General features: G+C 32.6%; 2 protein-coding genes across 3 annotated transcripts; one reads left to right on the top strand and one right to left on the bottom strand.

Moving 5' to 3' along the window:
- The first annotated feature begins 299 nt into the window (after window positions 1–299).
- On the top strand, window positions 300–16,914 carry LOC126742238 (PR domain zinc finger protein 10-like). Of its 2 annotated transcripts, none has more exons than XM_050448863.1 (15): window positions 300–439; window positions 1,367–1,492; window positions 1,550–1,669; window positions 1,734–2,148; window positions 2,212–2,520; window positions 3,446–3,541; window positions 3,600–3,755; window positions 3,814–3,944; window positions 3,997–4,337; window positions 4,455–4,710; window positions 9,201–9,795; window positions 14,608–14,803; window positions 14,862–15,019; window positions 16,407–16,742; window positions 16,799–16,914. In XM_050448863.1, exons 1-15 carry the CDS (start codon window positions 416–418, stop codon window positions 16,816–16,818), a joined length of 3,279 nt encoding a protein of 1,092 aa, XP_050304820.1. In that variant the 5' UTR covers window positions 300–415; the 3' UTR covers window positions 16,819–16,914. The 2 variants fall into 2 exon arrangements, with proteins under 2 accessions (XP_050304820.1, XP_050304821.1); XM_050448864.1 differs by having other exon boundaries at window positions 308–489.
- LOC126742240 (probable rRNA-processing protein EBP2 homolog) lies at window positions 16,908–21,334 on the bottom strand. The gene is made up of 4 exons (XM_050448865.1): window positions 21,175–21,334; window positions 17,864–17,947; window positions 17,513–17,805; window positions 16,908–17,455 (listed from the first exon to the last, which is right to left on the bottom strand). Exons 1-4 carry the CDS (start codon window positions 21,220–21,222, stop codon window positions 16,966–16,968), a joined length of 915 nt encoding a protein of 304 aa, XP_050304822.1. The 5' UTR covers window positions 21,223–21,334; the 3' UTR covers window positions 16,908–16,965.
- Between the last annotated feature and the right edge of the window lie 379 nt (window positions 21,335–21,713).

Genomic DNA, 21,713 nt, shown 5'->3' with positions numbered 1-21,713 from the left:
ATATTGCCTAAAATTTTAAATTTCCCGCCAAACTTTTGCTTTGACATTTCGCTACATTCAGCACTGTCCTTGTTACTACACAATTAAAGGCTTTTCTCTATACTCACAAGTGCCAAGTTTAAATAACAGTTTCAAATAGATTTACCCATAAGACTAATGTATTAGGTATGTTACTTCACGAGTTTACAAATTATGGAAAAAAGTACTCCTTAGTTCTGTCCTGCAAATTTTGTTGCTATTTCCCTACAGCCGCAAACGTCAAGACCAAAACCTTATGTCATCACTCTTTGACATGTATCAGCTGTTTTCCAGATCAACAACCTTTAATGGCATTAATATTTTTAAAAAGTCTGCCGTTTTTCGGGTTCATTACATGTTACATTGTTTTTGTTAATAAAAAGCCAAAAAAATATTCATGACAAAAATCGATAAGAATAAGGTAGAAAATTTCTTATTAAAATACTAATACTGGGACCAATTTGATTTTAGGTAAGTGCAAAATCCTATACAGGGTGACTCAAGAAAAACTGGCTATAGCTTTAGATAGTGCTCCAGTGAGCCCCTAAAAGGTGCCGCTAAGAGAGTTAAAAAAAGATCAATACAATATTACACTGTGCTAAATACCTTCAGAAAGATTTAAATTCCTTTTTTGAGTGGAGTGTGCAGAATAGTTTTTGTGGTGGTATTTAAGGTTGGTTATCTGAGAGAGGATAATGAATATAAGTGGATCTGAATTGATATATACTTTCTGCATTAGGTTGTTTCCCTCCATAGGATTAATTATGACATTATTCGACTACTGGTACTGTTTCTCAATTAGTTCAAATTCAAATATTATATGACTTTTTGATTACACAGGTCATTAAACTCATCATTTCCCAACATTTCAAAACTTAAATTCACATTAAGTTAACACTGTATTTTTGTAGAGAGATAAAAGGAAACATACCTTGTTGTTTACACACCTCTTTAAATTTGCTTGATAAAAGCTATACACATCATATTCAATTTTACATGAATCAGCAATAAAGGCAGCCGAAATGTTACATCTCCAACATTTTAACCCCACCAGATACTTTTATAATATCCATGTAGTGGAATTGTCCCTTGTCATTTGGTCTTGACTAAAAAATTCAATAAATGGTTTTTTTAAACAAATTTAAATGTTTATATGTAAAACAACATAGGTATCCTATATAAAAAGAGTATGCTGTTATTGTGCTTCATTTTTTAAATAATGAAGGAAAAAATTTGTTTTCATTTATGTATTTGTGCTTTAACTATTTTTGTGGGATATATTATAATTGGTAAATGGTTAGCTGTAAACAAATAAACTAGTTCTAAAAATATCTCTCTTCAATGGCAGCACCTATTTAACAATATGGAAGAACAGGAGAAAACGGTAGATGAAAATTTTCAACTAGACTCTATAATACTAAATAATTGGGCTTCCAAGGAGGAAGACATTAGTGCTCCACTGCATGTCTTATCGGTAACAAAATAACTACTACAAACCACAGCAATAGTTATAATTTCCTAATTATTTTAGCTGAAAATGGACAACACCAAAGATGAAAACATTCCCCCGGCACAAATCCCCACCAATAACATAACAAATTGGAGCAACCCTGATGATACTATTAATAACAGCACTCTCCTATATATTGCAGTAAGACTATATAATAGGCATAAAAATCTTTGGCCCCACTAAAAGTTTATTTTATTCTTTTTAGGTTGAATATCTGAAAAACAATGAAATAGATTCTAGCACACCAGTACCAGAACAAATTCCCCAAGACTCATTTTCAGAATTTCAGACTCCATGTGTAAGCCCTCTAGATCCAAATATGAGCTCTGCAGCCCGGTATAGTCCTGTTCAATATGAACAAAGTCAAAACTCTATTGCACCAATAGTTATCCACCGATATGTCTCAGATGATCACTCAGAACCCAAAGATTTTGACCAAAATATTAATACTCAGAGCACACTATCATCCGAGATCAATAATGTACTGTGCAGTTCAGAAGAAAACCAGTATCTACAAATGATTAATGAAGAAAATAATATTACTGAGGCTCATGAAATGCAATTAATGACTGATGGGGATCAGCAAGAGGTGGAACTGTTAATAACTGACCACACAACAGGTAATTTTAAACTGGCAAATATTATTTATTAAAAACAATAAAAATACAGCTTTTTAATTTAAGGTATATCATACAGTGTGAATGCTCAGGATATCCTGGTAGAGAGCTGCCTGGAAAACAATCAGCAATTGCTAGACATAAATTCAACCACTTTTAATCCTAGCCTTACCTCACTTGATAACGATAGCACTCTAAACCCTGAAACTAGTGAAAATCTGAATTCCACCATTGTGACATCAGTAAATGAGGAGGCTATTAAAAATTACATTGACTCATTATCAAATAGGAGCAACTGTGAGGATCCATGCCGAAGACTCACTAGGAACCAATGTAAAGAAGTGATAGATAGTGTTAGTGAGGAGGAGCATTTATGTAAGTGCAGTTTGGTTTAAAATGTTTTTTTTTATATATAATTAGTTGTTATTTGGATCTTTTTTCCAAGTTTTGTTCTCAAGTATTACCATTGTCCTTTCTAATACAAATTTAAGGCAAACTAGCATTATTTCAATATCGATCTGTCATTATAAAATAAATGCATGTTCAATGATTTTGAAGACTATGATTTGGGTTTTGCAGCTCAATTTTACCTATGCATAGCATTGACATAGCAGTTTTTGTACAACAAACCTTAATATTGATTTAAATTTATATTTGGGTTGTAGATAAGCTATTTTTTCTTAGAAACAAGATCACTAGGTATTTTCCAATTGAATAACATCACTTTAGTATTCACTGTATTGATTTAAGTGCTATATTTAATTTTCATAATATTGATGAGTCTGCATTTCCAAATATGTTGGCACTAGATTTTAGTTACAAACAAATTTTTCTGATATTTGCAGTTACATAATTAATATCTTCCTTCCAATTCAAACATTAATCTACACATTGATAATCATATATTACATATCAGAAAGAGTATGTGGAGAAAGTGAGTGTTTTATCAGTATTCAATAAAAGCAAAGTACAATCCATCTCTCTGCTGTCCCGATCATCACTAACTATAATTGCAGTGTTATCCCTAAGCAGTAAATTGTATATTTCTCCAGCTGTTCTATAATTCAATTAATACAACTGTTAAGCAATAATTAAGATTTTTTTGCCTCTGGTCTAAATTCTTCAATATTCTTCAGAATCCATGCAGAAGTCAAGCTCTTCTGCATTTACCTTATTATTACACTTTGAGCAAATTCCAAAGATTTAAAATTCAAAACATTTAAAAGTCTGACTGAAAAGTAATATTTGAGATTAGTTAAATATTTATAGGACGTCAATCAAAAAATAAGATATTTTGTAGTATCCCGTGTCTACAGTATCACCGACAAGCCTATTTTGTCCATGGCCAGAGCCTCTTTACCAGAATCACACCTGTTGATCGTTAAAATCCAGGAAGGTAAGTGAGTGAATTGCTGAAAAACCCGATTTAATTTAAAAATTCACGCATTTTTTAGACAATGCCGTACTAGCAAAAAAACTAATACCTAAAAGCTCCCAATTCGGACCCTTAAAGGGAGCTTTAAACCTCTTTAGTGAAGAGAATAAGAACAATTATAAATATTTTATGACCTTGAAGACTGACTCTTATGTGATAGATACTTCAGATGAAAGTATGACAGATGAAAGTCTTTTAACAGCAGTTTATAATTTTACAAAATGCCATTTCAGATAATTCAAACTGGATGTGCTTTGTAAGGCATGCGAATACTTATGAAGAACAAAATTTAATAATAACGCAGGAGGGTAACGGGGTGTTTTTTACAGCAATGAGAGATATCAAGCCAAAAGAAGAACTTAAAGTATGGAAACTGTTTAAAAAGAAATATATTAGTGATGAAAAGGTTTTTTTAGGTGGGTTACAGTGCTTCTTATGCCACCCGATACAATTTGCCGGTTCTAAAACCGCAACAGAAAAACGAACGAAAAAAGTGGAGCGGTTTCGAATGTTCGGAAATGTTTGGCATCTCGGAGGAATTGGAAAAGCACTTCGCCATGCAGGACGAGGATGCGAAAAACTTTAAACGAAAATATAAGAAAACCAATCGGATACAATCTGATCAAGACGTTGTGGAGTGTAACATTTGCCAGAGGCTGTTTGCCCCTAATATAAGTTACTTAACGTTAAAAAAGCATTTGGTACACCAGCACCAGTTTGTCGGGACCGATTGTGGAGAGCAGTTTACTATACATAAGTAAGGCAAACTGTATATTAAACTTTAAGCCTCCTAATTAAAAGTATAGTTTTTTTACGTAGTTTTGTAATAAACTGCTGCATTACTGGAACAACAATCTTGATTTCTTATTTCAAGGTATTGCCAATGTAACGTTTGTGGCATGTGCTACAAGGCACCGGCCCTCCTAAACATACATAAACTGGAACACGACCCTGAACTACCGCTGGACCATCCGAACCACGTATGTCCGCAGTGTCAAAAGAAATTTCCCACCAGAAAACAGCTGGTGCACCACGTCGCCTCTCACTCCATATCGAGGGATATTACTAAAGATTTGAAAATTAAATGTCATATTTGTCATAAGTGGTTTGGTCACTCTCTTAGGTTGCAAGTAAGTACCAATTGTGTTTTCTTGAGTATTGCTATACAATTCTTGACTTTTCAACAGGATAAAAATGGGCATATTTTATTAGCCACATCAGTAAATAGAAACTTACAAAGGAAAAGATACTCATTACAATATCAAGACCACATACCGTAATTACGTTATTTATTATTTGGTATTCAGATCTTTCCTAATTATTGGCTCTGAATAATACACCTCTAAAAATATTTCTCATTACTTTTTTATGAATTACTTTAGATATATTGATATTTAAATTAGGCTTGTGTCTATTTCGTGTGATATTTTGTTCCTCTTTTTAATATTTTGCGACTTAGCTTTTTAATCTCATGCCAATGCCTCCATTAGGTCATTGAATCAATGATCTCCCTAAAAAAACACCACAAGAACTAGACTGGGGTCAAATACTCAGATGGATAATGATGTACAAATTTTCTAATTAGTGATATTTTCATTCAGTCGTACTTTACAGACCTATATGATTATTGTACGCAGATTGTTAAAATCATTATACCTAGTAAATTTGTAAAAAAAAAGATCCTTTATTATTAATAACGTCCGTCAGTTTAAATCTTTCTTACGGATTAAATTATGGGTAGATATTTATAATTATCGAGGGATACAAGAAAAGTACACTGCATTTAAAAAAATAATTTCTTATGATTTTTGTATAATTTTTTCAATTTGTCAGGCAGAGTGAAATCTAAAGATTCGGTGGGTAAAGAAATAAAAAAACATGCTCATTTTTGTGAAGGATTTTTATATAAACTACAAGATCACAGGTTCAGAGGTTGATTTAAATGGATATAAGAATGAAAGAAAATACTATGCATGCATTATTGCATTTTTTTACAAAGGATATGGTACCAATGAATAGCAATTTTGAACGAAAAATTATGATAAAATGTAAAATTAAAGAAATACCTATCTAAATTAAATGTTCGAATTGAGCACCGTTAACAACCTGACAATAACCAAGACGATTTAAAAATTCTTTTTGAACGTTGTCAGTGACATCTGGAGTAATATTTCTAACTTTCCTAAACTCGCTTGTTTAGTGACATACACTTTACGTTTTAAGTATCCCCATAAAAAGTAATCGAGGAGAGTTAAATCTGGCGATCTGGGTGGCCACTCAATGAACCCTCTACCTCGATTTAGAAAAACTTCATCTAGATTATTGCGAACGGGTAAAGCATAGTGGGACGGGCTCGATCTTGCTGAAAAAAGGATGTATTTTTACTTCTCAAAGGCCTTTGATACACTGAATCGTGAGCGTTTAATGCAAAAGTGGCGATTCTGGGATCGGTGCTATTTCTTTTTGTATGTAACGATCTCGAAGTTAAACCCCGGAATGGTTTAGTTTATCAATATGTCGATGATATGTTCTGTGATGTTTGCTAGTTGGTCTACAAATGGTTTTATCCATTAAGTGATGTCGCAGGGTGGGGCCACATTAATTTTCTTAAATTGAATTAGAATAAAACAAGTTTACTGTGCTTCTCCAAGGTGGGGGCGGGAACAGATCACCCGTCACTTTTAGTGAAGCTAAACCATAAATTTGTTGCTACAACTGACGGGAGTAAATGGAGACATCTAAATTTACTCACCTATTTACTGACATACAGTAGTGGAAAAAAGTAGAGCAACATTTGAAAATATTTTATTTTTTCAAGCAGTGAATGTAAACCAGAAGTAAAATTAATTCCAGTAATTTATTAGTACACAAGCAATTTAATATTAAGAAAAAAAAACATGTTTCCTTGTCCTTAGTATTTTTGTATTAAAAAATTATTTTTTAGGTAGAAAAAAGTAAAGCAACATTTTTTAATATTCGTTTTTAGTTAGTTAATATTTTGTAAAGTACCCGTTATTCTTAATTACATCTTCACAACGTTTTGGCATAGATCTTATTAGCTTATAAATAATCCCTGGATCCATATTCACCCATGCTTCCTTCAATGCTTCAAACAATTCTTGCTTATTTTTATAAGATTTTCCTCTGATTTTGGAATCTAAAATGTCCCACAGATTCTCAATTGGATTGATATCAGGGGATTGTGAAGATCATTCCATTACATTAATGTTTTCCTTTCTGAACCAAGTTTTTACGAACCGAGAAGAATGCTTGGGATCGTTGTCCTGTTGAAATAAATGTCTTAAAGGCATAGTATTATCAGCATATGGAATCATTTGGCTCTCTAATAGGTTCTTATATTGAAACCGGTCCATTATACCTTCTATTTTATACAGGGGGCCCATACCATAGCCCGAAAAGCATCCCCAAACCATTACTGCTCCACCACCATGTTTCACTGTTGGACAGGTATACTTGGGGTTGAGTCTTTCATTGACAGGGCGTTTAACATACACAATTCCATCACTTTTGAACAAACAAAACTTGGATTACCTTTTATGGACTACCCAGATTACCTTTTTCCAATCATGCTCTGTATAATGTAGATGCGTTTTGGCAAAACTTAAACGGGATCGTTTATTTTTTTTTGACTGCAGCGGTTTTTTGGCAGGTCTTCTGGAAAATAACTTGGCTGGCAAATAACTTGGCCTCTATTAGTCTATTTCTCACCGTCCTCGAAGTCACGTTTACTCCAAGCCCTTCGGATATGCGGTGCTTTATCTTATTGGATCCCAGAAAAGGCTCATTTTTAGTAATTTTAATAATTTGTTTATCGGTATATGGAGTGGTTTTTCTACGTCTCCCTGACTTTTTCTTAACAGCTATATAAATATATATAAATCGCTATTTATATGAAACTGCTTAATTATACGAGACACGATAGATCTATGTAACCTAAATGTCTTTGCAATAGCAATTTGCTTTTGACCACTTTTGTATAAATCAACAATTCTATTTTTAATATCGACAGATAAATGTTTACCGCGAGGCATCTTAAGCAGCCAAATACCGTCAACTTATCAGTTTAAACTAATACTAAGTCAAAAATTTTGCATGATTTGAGAAATATTTCAAAAATGTTGCTTTACTTTTTTCCACTCTGAAGTATTCTTTTTTGTGTCCCTTGGTAAAACGAGATTAGAATTAACAGTTTTTATTGGCAAACCATTTATAAGTACCATATGTTTTTATCTACAGAAATTTTATGCTAAAAGTCATCATCTAATATTTTATTTTAGCAACTTATTAAATGTTGCTCTACATTTTTCCACTACTGTACATATGTTTAAATTTGGAAGTCCAGTAAAATCAGCTACATACAAGGCTAAATACTAGTTTACTGTGTTATTTTATCTATACGATTTTAATGGTTAATAGCAAAGGCAATATGTGGTTTATATTAATGTATTTTTTATTGGTGTGTTTGTAATTTTATGAATTATGACTTTTTTATATGCATTATTATGCACTTCTTGAAAGCTGTCATTTTTTGCTTTTTGATGTTGCTTTGAAATGATTATTAAAACTATCTATATAGGACAAATATAAAATGCCTGAAAAAAATTAAAAACTACGCCTAAGAGCCTCTCTAAAGCCAACTATAAAACGCCAACTCTAAAAGCATACAAAAGAAAATTCCTTCTCTAGAAGATATTTAAAATTCTTAAAGTAAAATGGAAAATCACTTCAAACGCCACAAAACTGTTAAAAATTCCTGGGAGACAAAATTTAGAGCAAATGCCTGACAGACTTTAAAAACAACTTTAAATATAATATGATTATATTAATATAAGATGAAAAAAGACTCCTAGAAGACCCTAAGAATTAAGTCAAAAGATATTGCAAAATCGCTCTCAAAAGTCTGGAAATTGCGAGAAAGTATTTCCAATTTCTGGAAGATTATAATGTAGAGAGTAAAATAACAAAATAAAAAAATCTAGAACAAGAATGAGTTTTAATATCTAGAAGAATCTCAAAATGACTTATAGAATAAATACCTAAAACAGTATTGAAACATTAAAATCTTATCAACCCCTTAATCCGCAAATATCAGTTTTTAGCTTACCTTTACGTTTACCAGTATTTTTCTATTTACTATTTGTATGCTTTTTATAATGACTTTTTGTGTATATGTATTTTTCTTCTGTTTTCAGTCTCCGTATATATTAATTTATACTTTTATTAAGGCTTTGTGAATGCCTTCATGCTACAAGATATTGCTAGACGTAAAGTTCCATCTTATTCTCTTTAAAGGGTTCTAAATAAATTTAGAAAAGAAAGTATGTTCTCTTCATTACAGAGACAAAACAATGGTTTCCTTTCTTTAAATTAAAACTTATCATAAACGATACAAATTAAAAAACACTACGTAGTTTTCTACATATTAATTGGTAAAATATTAGAGTCAAAGAATCGTAAACAATCAGGATTAGTTTATTCATGACTTCTTTCGCCTGATGATCTCCTAATAAATATTAAAACAGACTCTGCTTGATAACTAAAAACTTCCTTTTTTGCTGTCCTATTTCCCGATAATTTCTTTACCATTTAATATTTCTAGAAACACATGTTGTGCCACGAGTCCAACGAAACCAAACCGTTACAATGCAAAGATTGCAACAAGCGTTTTTTAACGACCGCAGGCATGGCCGTACATGCCAGGGGCCACCTAAAGCCTGGAGAAAACCGATACGAATGTCCCATATGCCGCGAGACGTTCGATCAAATATTACACTTGAAAAATCACTTTCCCACTCACGCACAAAACAACACTTATTCGTGTCCCGTATGCAGCAGGACATTTCAAAAGTATTCGATGATCAGGAGACACATGAAAGTCCACACGGAGAGGAAAATTAAATGTCCGGACTGCCCTAAGATATTTAAGACGCAACCGTTCTTGAAAAAGCATATGCTGAAGCACTCGGATCATAAGGAGTTCTTATGCGCGGATTGCGGGAAGCAATTTAAGAGGAAGGATAAGTTGGCGGATCATATTAAGAAAATGCACATGCAAAGGACGATGTACGGGAAGAGTTCGGTAAGATTGAACCCGAGGAAGGACGGTCACGTGAAGAAAAAAGCGAATGAACCGAAGGATTTTCATCGGTTTATTTATAAATGTCACTCCTGCTTGATTGGATTTAAAAGAAGAGGTAATTTGATGTATTGTTTTGATGGAACGTTCAGTTGTCGACGTTTCAATTTATTACTAAATCATTTTCAGGATTTTATATTAAAATTGATGGAAATAATAAAGAGCAATTAAACTTTTAAAAGTTTATGTCCTGAGAATGATTTATTGATTAATCCAATCCCTTTATTGATAATTTGAATTAATTTTTTTGCTATACAGAGTTTTTCTAAGTTGTCTACGAAAAATTGAAAATTCTTCCTTACTAAAAAAAGTGCAGTTGCTCATTTCGATTGGAAACACCCCTGTAAATAGTTTACTTTTTTAAATGAGAAACATCTACTACTGGACAAAATTTGCCGCTAAAAGAAGACACAAAAAACTATCCTGAACAAAGTATTTAAAATACTGTTATGACAATTATTGTCATAGTAAGCGGACAAGTTTTTCTGGTTTTGAGTAGGGTCTTTTTAGTTTTATATATAGTGAATTAACTTGTTCGCCTTGGCATGTAAAAGCGAGTAAAATTATAAAGAGGTAACTTAGCTTCACCACTATTTTCAAGAAAAATCTTTACCAGAAGATTTAATTTTTGTAGAAAAATTCTCCATGTTCATTATCTCTTCAGGTTCTACCTTTTTTTAGTGAAATTTTATAACATTTTCAGCAGTTCTATCCTTGTGAATTGATGAAAATCTGATTTCAGGTTCTTCACACAGCTGAGCCGACTTTCTGCGCTATTCTGCTTTGATCTTTTTTTTTATTTACTGCAAACTTTCCTTCAATGTCCTCTTTACTTTGGCCTTGTAGTACATGTCAAAAAAACGTGACTTTAAAAGCTAAGTTTCGTGAGCTGTAGGACTATTTCTTTCAGTTCTGCATACAGCTGTTTCAGCTAATTATCCGAAGATATAAAAGTGATAAAAAGTTCTGATTTAGAGTTACTACTAATTTCAAAAAATGATTTGTCAGAGATTTTCACGTTCGTACTACCTCAGGATTCGTTTTCGTTAGCTCAATATGCTCTCCTCTTTAATTTTCACGAGTCCATGCATTGACTTTTCATAGTAATTTAATAAGTGCCTTAAATTTTGCGATAAGTTTTTTCAATTTTGCATACAACGGTTTTACATCTTTCCATAAATATGTAAAAGTAAGGAAAAATATTAACACTTATTAATATCGTGTCTTTATATTAGAAGATAGATATCAACTTCAAGTCATTAGCTACGTTTCCACCGCGAGTACCAAATATTTAATACTTGGATCAAATGACTTCACGAGGACTATTTTTTCGGTGTAAATCGAATCCTGTTTGGAAGTACCGAAATGACAAGTTTGACATCTTTTTGGATGTTAGCTTAGGAGGGTTTTATTTTTGTGTACAAAAATAAGAAATAAGAACAAGCGGAAGAGAAGGACCAGCGTAAACCTTTAAAGAAATTGATTAGTTTATTTTTATTATTTTTAAACAACAATAACACTTAAAAATTTAGAGGTTATGTCCTATAATTCTTCGTCTAAACTGATAAACTCCTCTAACTGACATTTTGATCCTAGAGATAATCCTGCACTAATTTAACCCTCAAAATCAATCCTTGTAAACAGGGCTGTACGAAATAAAAATAATCTTCCATTTGATCCATGGATCTAATAGATCGTACACGATTGTACACGCGTTGTAAACGTAGCTATTGAGACTATATATTGACAAATTTAACCCAGGATATTTTACTATCTGGAATTTTATTCCAATAATGTTTTACGATTTTTTTTACCCTAATCTTTAACCCGCCACTAAAGTATCTCTTTTCGATCAGTTTTAGAATGAGTATCTGCAATTATTAAAATATACTTATTTTACTAAGCGTACCAACATTCTTTTATTAACTTAGTACAAACATTGATTTACAATATTGAATTTTACCAGCGATTGGCCATCACGTTTCTCTTCACTTACTTCTGATTTTAAATTGTCATCAATAATTTATTTTACTACTCGATGGTCAATAGCATATTGGATCATTTTATGGCTTTTCTTCAAAAACGTTAATATTTAAACAAGATTTTCTTGTATTCGTTCATCATCTCTTCTGGTTATAATCGATTCTGAGTTAACACCATGACTTATGTTTGAAATTTCTGCGAAAAAAAAACCTTCTGTATTCATCATTGAATTGAACATGGTCTGAAGATTAAAGAGTTTCAAAGTACAGCAACTGCAACTAAAACAGGATAAGCCCAGATGAATTTTATCAAAAATTTAAGGTGCCTTCGCCTGGATATGTGAAATTAGGAAATTGATTTAGGTTATGAAGAACTGTTTTAGCTCTGGCATTATGTTCATAAATTTTATCAGTTATTTTCTCCAGAATTACAATATTGATCAGCATATATTTTTTCTGTTTAATGCTTTTGGTAAGGGTTCATAAGTTGATGCTGTTTATACGGATTTTCCGAAGGCGTTCGACAGAGTTAATCATGCGCTTCTACTCCAAGCTTTGGGTTTTGGATCAAATGTTATTTGTTGACTAAGGGACTATCTACTGGGTAGATCGCAATCTATACGGCTTAATAACTTCTTATCTAGCAGCTTTTCTGTGCCATCTGGCGCTCCTCGGGGGTCACATGTGGGTCCGTTGCTTTTTACAATCTTTGTTAATGATAAAAGATTATTTGTAAGAAATTGTGAATTTTTATTATTTGCTGAAGATTTTAAATTGTTTTTGTCTATTGATTCTAATGTTCAATGTCAATTGTTACAGGATGACTTGCATAATCTCTATGAATGGTGCAACCTTAATGGTTTAAATTTAAATGTTCCGAAATGTTATTCAATAACTTTTGGAAGAATTCGCAATCTCACATTGTTTGATTATAGTATAGGTTCCTCTATTTTAAAAAGGGTAATGGAAGTTAGGGATCTCGGAGTAATTTTCGATTCTAAGTTGACATTTTTGTCTCATGCTGAAAAGTTAGTTCAGAAAGCGTATAGAAATCTAGGATTTATAACTAGGTGAAGTCAAGACTTCTTATGCTCTATCTATAAAGTTCTGTACCGTTGGTTAGTCCGTTCTGGTTTGGAGTATGCTAGTTCCGTATGGTTTCCATTCTATAAATCGCATATTGAAAATATTGAGAAAGTCCAAAATAAATTCTTAAGAAATTGTTGTTTTAAACTTAAGGTTCCATTAGCTAATGGTCATACTGATTATAAGTCGGTCATGTCAGTTCTCTCTTTGGACCCACTTGAGTTAAGGCGTAATAATTCAGACTTGTGTTTTATTTTTAAATTAATATCTGGCATGCATGATTGTGATTATCTTTTAAATAGGCTGAATTTTCGGGCGCAAAAATTGATTAGACTGAAAAAACTCTTCTATGTAGATTTTGATAGTAGTTCTTAAGGACAGCATAATCCTATAACTAGAATCCAACTTTCTTTCGATAGGTATAGTCTTGACTTGCACGTTTCTTTTAGCAGTTTTAGGAGTTCTCTTAAATTATTTAGTGACTCGTTACTTTAACAGGTTTCTTTAAATTAATTTGTAACTTTGATTGATTTATGTCTTACTATTATCTAGCTTAAGTTGTATTAATATTAGTATCTCGTATCATCGTATTTGTGTTATTTTATTTTTGTAAAATTGGTGAATACCGTTAAATAAATAAATAAATATAATGCTCGTAAATGATCGGAGGCCCTAATCTTCTTCGCTAGTCTGTACTGCCAAATCTCTACATGCAATTGAACAATGTATAAAGTTCTCATTTAAAACTTCATAGTGTTTTGTTCTTTTTAAGCAACTTGAATGAAATATATTTTTACAAACTTTACAAATCCAGTTACTATTAACACCACCACCTACCATCTCCTACCACACCAACACCTAAAAATCTCTGTCATTTGAAATTTGAAATTTAGAAACAAGAATGGTCTGTTCAATGTATGTTGTCAAGTCCGAAACTATTTTCTCGAGAATAACCCAATAAAATTAAATTTATTGAATAAATTAAGATAAAATCTTGTTTCAGACTGTTCAGAGAATGAACAATTTGTTTCAAGTTGTCAAAGACATATTGTCTATCATATCAGCACAACATATTTCATGGCTCTATTGTAATAATGCTACAGGTATTTTGTTACCTTTTTTTCTGATACACTAGGTTTTGCTATTGTCTTTCTTGAATTTGGACTTAGGCAAAAAGAAATATAAAATCCTATCTGTAATTATGATACACATATAACATAGATTATTACATACATTCAGAGATAAAACACAACTTTACTGTTTAACAAAAATCCACAAAAAACTTAGATAAACTGGGAGCACCGTTAGTACTTCTACGTACTGATAGAATTTTTGATATATTAAAACAAATCATTTGCTTTGAACTGAAGGAGAGATTTTTTCTGCTCGACTGCCCTATGTAAATAGAGGAAAAAAAATAAATAAATGGAAATTACTAAGGTATTTTTTCAATAATTAAATATGTTAGTTTCTTAAGTAATCTGTTGTACATACAGGTTTCATTTGCCTGAAAACATTAATTATTTCAGGAAGTCTTAGCAATTATTTAGCTTAATTGAATGGGAATTGTACGTTGTACATTTTTGTGAAAATAATTATTATTTTTTGAGAACATGTCAATTTTTTAAATTCAGTTCACCAATAAATTTTCTTGCAATTTTGTAAAAAGCTGCTTAATTATCTCATCTGAACACATATTGAATAAACCTTAAAAAAAAACAGAACTAGTGTTACGGGAGTGTTTCCAATCCGAATGGATCACAGATACAACTTAAACAAACAAAAAAATTAACACATTTTAGGTATGTTGGTGAACCACTTAGCAAAAAGACACCCCGACGTAAGGCCTAACTCGGTACCCGAATTAAACTTACCAATACTCCAAACAATGAAAGAATACCAATGTCAATACTGTGATAAAGTTTACAAGAGCGGCACCAAACGGAAAATGCATATTTTGAAGGCTCACCCGGGGGCACCCTTACCAACCTCATCTGGGTACAAAAAAATCACACTTTACTAATTACACGATTTATCGTACATAATTTTATTACAGGGAGAAAACCACTGCTAGGAAAGTTACTGCCACGGCAAATCCGGAAAGTTGTCAATGGTGTCACAGACAATACGCTAGAAGAAGTAAATTGCTGCAGCATATAAAGAAAGCTCATCCCGCGTTATTTGCGGGAGAGAAAGAGATGATGTTTAAAGAAAGTAAGTATATTTTTATAAATATGCCTAATACCACAATATATGTAAATAAATAGATGACCCCTTTATTTTTACCTCTGTGAAGGGAAACACAGAGCAGTTTTTAATCATTCAACTAAAATGTTTTTAATAATATAAAATATAAGATAAAAAGTACATAAAACAAAATAAATATAAGCATGTAACAAAACTTAACATAAAGCAAGTTTTTTAAATATTAGATTGATCTGTTTAACAGCCTCCCAAACAAATATATATGTATTTGTTAAATTAAGCTCTACTAAGCTAAAATTCAAACCTTATTAAGAAGATGTTCTTTTAAAACCGTCCTAAAAAGGTTGTTGCTTCTGGAGGTTGATCTTCCCTCAATCTTCAATGAATCAAGAAAATGATCTTTGAAACATGACATGTAAGACAAGTTTTTCCCTGATACATTCTGACTTTTAAGTAACTTTTGCAGGAAATAAGAAAAATGTATTATTTGTGCGGATTCAACAACAAGCCACTTTAACAGCAGACTTTGGGCTGAAATGATCTGAGAATTATAAGTAAAAAATTAACATTATACAAGAATTTTAATTTTTTTCAGTCGGTATTTTCTTGCTACATCAAGATATGATCAACTATAATAATTACAGTGAGACAATACTAAACTATCACATAACCGTTTCTAAGAAAATAGTATGCAGCCTTAACTACTTCTTTTCTTTAATCTCAGCTTTGAATCGAACTCATAATTTTGTATTTACAGACCAATTTGACTTCTTCATTATTCAATAAATTAAAGTTCTTATTGCCCCAATCACTCTGTGGACCAAGATATATTACTACAGATATCTTGGAATTAAGCTTAAGACGCCGAAGTACCTATAGATCGAATTCAAACTTCTTTTCATCAATTCAAGCACCCTGGGACCACTCTCTTTAGACAAACTGGTATAAAGCTGATTTTCGTCTGCATAGTGATGAATTTAAATTTTGGATATGGCAAATATTCTTGGGATATTTGCCTATTAACCTCAACCCTCTGGGATCTACCCTCCATTATAGTAGAATTTGCCCTTTATCGATATAAATTATGATATTATCCTAGAATTTTAGTAAACTGCTCATTGTCCAATATATTCTATGAACCTTCCAGGAATGAGATGTATCAGCAATTTGATTATTCTTGGAGTATATTTTAATTAAAATATTCATACTGGACGTCAATTGTTACTATACAACCTTAAAATGTTGTGATTTTATAATTTAAATGGCCATTTTAACACCTAATTTCAAAGTTTCTCATAAAAAGACTAAAAGGAGAATTCAAGTTTGGCAAGAAACATCTTACTTGCATAATTTTTTCTTTTCACGTCACACAAAACCAAACTTTATAATTTTCCAGAGTACAAGAAGAGCCTTTCAGAAAATATGGATAAATGCTCACCGAACCCACAAGTAGAATCTTCGAGAGAAGTCCAAAAATCGTCTGTCGTAATTAAATCCGCCATGGATCCCACTTTCCTTAATCAAGAGCAAAATTTCCAGAATATTTTAGAGAAAAGCCATGCGACGACAACGGACGGCAATATAACGGAAATAACGCCGGCCGTCATTGATGGATTGATCGATGACGATTCGAAATTTTGCCATTTATCCATTGATGAGAATGAAATTATTCAAGGGGGGCAGTTAAACAGTCACAATGCAAGGCTGTATAGGTTACTTACAAGTGGAAATGGTATGACTTAAAACTAATCTTTTTTTACTTTTAGTCATTTATAATTATTGTTTTAGGAATGATGCCTCCTAGATGAGACTTGCAAGAATTATACAACTTTATTATTATTATTGTTATTATAGTCTTTATGTATACAAGAGCCTAATTTTAATAAAATCAAACAAAATTAAAACATTTTTGTTTATTAGGAGAATGACTTAAAAAAACATTAGGATAACATTATTTATTTCTTATTTCTAGCTTTAATTCTTCTATTCTTGCCTGGTCTGTTCTTAACATTCTTGTTCCCCGGTTTATTTCCCTTTCCTTTATTAGCAGGCTTAGGTCTCCTGTATTCACTTATATCAGAAGCACTCTCTTTAGTGTTTTGTTTCAACCCTTTCTTTTTACCCCCAAAGCCAAACTTCCTGTCCTTCATTTTCCTTTTTTCCAAAGCTTTCCTAGATAACGCCTTACTTTTCTTAGAATCCAAGAAATCCAAGTCTTTTGACACTCCTTTTCGGTATTTTTTCACTTGGTCCAACATTTCTTTCTTTTCTTGGGCCCTTTGAAGTTTTGTCTGGACCTGGAGCATCTTTCCTTCTTTTCTCTGTTGCCTCAGCTGTTTCACCCTTTCACTTCTCTGTTGTTGTTGCTGCTTTTGCATTAAATGCTCTCTGATTTTTTGCATGTGTTCATCTGTCTTTGCCATTTCTGCAAAATAGTCTTCAGGCCTAAAATAGATAATATATACAATTCATAGATAATTTGTCTTAAAAAATCAAACTAACCTTTTTGTGGGTAAACCCAGAGCTTTCAGTTTAGGTATAGCATCTAGAATGGTGGCCTGTGCTTGCCTATGAAAAGCCATTTCCCTTTTAAAGTCATTCAATACGGGATCGTCACTAGGTTTGAGTTGTGGCAGTTTTTTATTGTTTTTAAGTTGGTTTTCCCTTTTTTGTTCGTGTGCCAGTAGCTGAGCCGCTAGTTCTGGAGCTAAAGGGGCTTGGTCACTTGTAAAGTCCAATCTTTCAATCCATGGTAGGTCAAGCGATATTTCTTCTAATTTTTGCTTTAGTGCTTGCTAAGATTTTAATGGTTAAGAGCGCTTATTGGGTTTATTTATAATCTTTAATACTTACTGTGTTATTTACAAACTGTTTAGGGGCCTGATGTACTGTGTTTAAGCCAGGTTTGAGTTTACCTTCAGCAAAAGCCTCTTGAAGCTGAAATATGTAAAGAAATGTGTGTAAAAAATTGTTAAGAGAGTTTTGGCACTACAGTAATAGAACCATCATCTGGGGTGAATTCGGACGATTTTTCGGTATTTTTCCAAATAGCAGCTACATTTATTTTTTTAAAAATCTCAAAAAAATACATAAATTTCTTATGTCTTTTGTCGATTCATACCACACAAGAAAAAAAAAATTCTCATTTCTTAATATAATAATAAATTCTTTTTAACCTAAATAGTATCCGAGAATTCACCCCTATGTGTGGGGTGAATTTGGACACCTATTGTTTTTTGCTTATATTCGAATTTTGACATGCATTGGGGTGTAGTTGGACACAAAAATTGAAAATATAAAGTTTCCCACGTCTCTAGATGAGAAAAATATATTTTTTTGGATATGAGAAAAACACAATAATTGAGAAACATAAGATATATTCATAAGCATTTGTTCACAAAATAAATAAAGCAAACTCCTTTGTTAACTTTGTTAACGTGCGTCTTTTACAGATCTGAGAACAAGCGTTAGTTGACGTCTTTCAATGACACTTTCATCTTTAGTTTGGGGGTAAGTATAATAATCTCCCATCTTGGAAGAGGAAGATTCGTGCTTTCTCAGAAAAAAAACGATATATGTATCTTGATCCAAAACTTCCTTGACACAGGCGACATAGTTTTTTATTGTCTTTAATTAAGTTGCTCAATTTTACTATGACAAAGGTGTCAGTTGTTATAATTGCGGCTTTTGGATCCTCAAAAGCACCCTGGACTTCGTTATTATTTTCTCCATCAAGTTCATTTTCTTTTTCGGTTTCACTATCAAGTCATTCATCGGCTTCATCCTCATTTGACAGATCTAGTTCATATGATGAATCTGATGAAGCAGAGGAGATCCTTCTGTTTGGATGTTGTATAGCTTTTCCGGGAGCCACATTGAGCTTTTTGCCTCTTCTACGCGTCGGTTCTTCAGTAAATCGTTTATCTTGAAGTAAGCCAATGCACGTTTCAGACCATTCATCAGGAACATCATCCTGAGCGTTTGGAACTGGAATTTTATTTAACACTATCTCCGGATTCAAGGGAAAGATTCCACATGCTCGAAATCCCGACTTGATGGTCTACTGCATTGTAGGTTCCATGGAAGTTAATGTGGTTTTAAAAACTGTGGGAAACTCTGATTTAGGAATACATCCCTTATTTTGTAATTTCCAATCTGTTAATGCAGCCCGCCATTTTTTCTTTGATGGGGAAAAAAATGTCGTCTAAGGGTTGAAGAAGATGTCTGGAATATAGCGGAAATAGCGAATCTTATATTAAATCTTTCACATTTCTCAAAAACATGTAAAGGCTTGACAGATTGTCGCCTATTATTATTTTTGGGCCTTGGAGATTTTTCAAATATAGCAACGCAATCTTATCAAACCAGTCTTCAAAGGTGGGCCAGTCGAACCATCCGCTTTTTGTACGGTTGTAGAAAGCGCCTTCTACTCCCCCTTCCACCCACGTGGGATATAAATGTGTAGCTTTATAAACTGTGTAAGGTGGTAGTAATTGGCCAGATGCAGAAATAGCCATCATGATAGAGATGCTGCTTCTACTTGAATCCATTATGCTCTCCGCTCGTTTTGAGCCTTTACGACAGAACACTTTAACACGACCCGGGTCATCACTCATGTTAGTTTCATCGTAATTGACGATGTTCGTATCTGGCACTCCGTCCAACGTGTCCCTCAAATTCGAAAAATATTCCACAATAGTTTCTCTATTCACGTTTGCTCTGACACGTTTAATGTTTTGTGCGAGTCGCTCAGTTGGACGCTTGTTTCGATTCAAAAAACAATAAAACCACTCTTTCCCTGGCATATTATCTCGGAACTTCGCTATCCTCATTCCCTTACGATCCAAATAGCTCTTGACAACATGTCATATATCGGATCGTGTGAGGGGAAAGCCCCATTCACCAAATTTTTGAATTCCCTCTGCCAAAAATCTCTCATCCTCTGCCGAGAGTGCAGTTTGCCCACCTTGTTTTTTACTGTGCTTATTTTATTTAGCTTATCGCGGATGGTTGATTTCGGAATCATATAGGTTTCTGAAGCATCACGAATAGACCTTCTGCCCCGTCAAACATCCTCTAGGGCCCGTTCCAAGGTCTCTGGCGTATAGTTCATAAACTGGACACCGAGTTTCTTCACATATTTACGTGGCATAGCTGTCCGAATTCACCCCGCCTAGTTACAAATTTTAAAGTTAATCCCCTAAACGAAAAAACCAAGGTCAAATGTCATAATGTTTTTATGCTAAACTGTTGTTTATATAATACTTTTCAACTATTGTTAAAAAATGCACATTCAAATATTTTCTAATTCTCCCACCAGAAGTTTCTTTCTATGGTATAGAGAAAAAGGCAAAAAATAAACATATTTGAAGTCATAAAATGAATAGGGCACAAGAAGGGGTCAAAAAAAGCCAAATATATAGGAATTTTCTGGATATTTAAGACTTTTTTTGACCCCTTCTTGTGCCCTAAAGAACTTCCAGAATATGAACAGGATTCTCCTTAATATATAAAATGAATACTCACCTTAAGTTGAATTGTTTTTACACTGTGAATACATGAACTACATGCATACTTAGTCATGTCTAAACGTCGACTGACGTGAAAATCTAAACAATGTTACTGACAGGAATATTCTTGCGCAGAAACACATTATGTCCGAATTCTCCCCTACTGTCCGAATTCACCCCAGATGACGGAACAAATGAAAAGGTTGTGAAGCCAGAATAGTTTTTCAGCAAATAAAATTGCTTTCTAATATTAGAAAATTGAATTTCAATGTTCTAAGTTTCTTATACTAAACTTATGCCAATTTGAAGTTCCACCCTGTACAGAAAGAAAAATAAAAATTAAAGAAATTGTTAGTTCAAAGATTCATGACGCTATTTAATCAAAGAAAAGTTATGGTTGACTTTAATTCTATGCATCTCAAGCTTACACTAGTGTTAAGTGTTATACACCTGAAGGTGAGGTGAAGTAATTTATCTGCTAGTGGACAAAATTGAAGTGTCGATAGTTCGAAGCTTCCTACAAAGTATTTATTAAAAAGACTCCGATACAGTGGCCCTCATACTACAAAATAAGGTGATTTCAGATTAAGACCCATTACATCTCCCAAATATTCATTAACTCAAAACTTCCTTAAGACAATAAATATCGCTTACCTCTCTATCGCTATCACTTAATTCTGAATCGCTGCTAGAGTATTCCATAATTAATTAAAAGCAATCAATGTTTATTACGATATTTTTGGAATATTTTAGTAAAAATTGTAAAAACAATTCAAACCATAACAGACACACGTTGTTTTGTTTAGAGGTTAGGTTGACAAATGACAGATTTCTTCTTCGGTCGTAAACATAAGTCCTAAAGCAAGTAGCAACACATGCGTTTGACATTAACAGAGTGTGTAAATTGTAGCGGGAGTATGCTGCAGCACAGTAACGTGATAGCGGCTAATTGCCTCATTATCTTTGAAAGCGGGAAATTTGAAATGTTTAATTCCCTTATAAAGATGTTAAATAAATAAATGCATATAACAAAAATACAAAAATTATATTGAATAAATTTTATTGATGTATTCCAAAGTAACATATATTTGATTGCAATAATGAACATCGTAATTAATATAACATCCCTACATATACTTTTACATCAAAGTTGTATTTATACATTAAAAAAATAAATATACTATCATAACAGT

This window comes from Anthonomus grandis, chromosome 11, assembly GCF_022605725.1.
Source record: "Anthonomus grandis grandis chromosome 11, icAntGran1.3, whole genome shotgun sequence".
NCBI lineage: Eukaryota > Metazoa > Arthropoda > Insecta > Coleoptera > Curculionidae > Anthonomus > Anthonomus grandis.
Note: the sequence above shows the minus strand (reverse complement) of the source record. Positions and strands in the feature narration are given on the sequence as shown.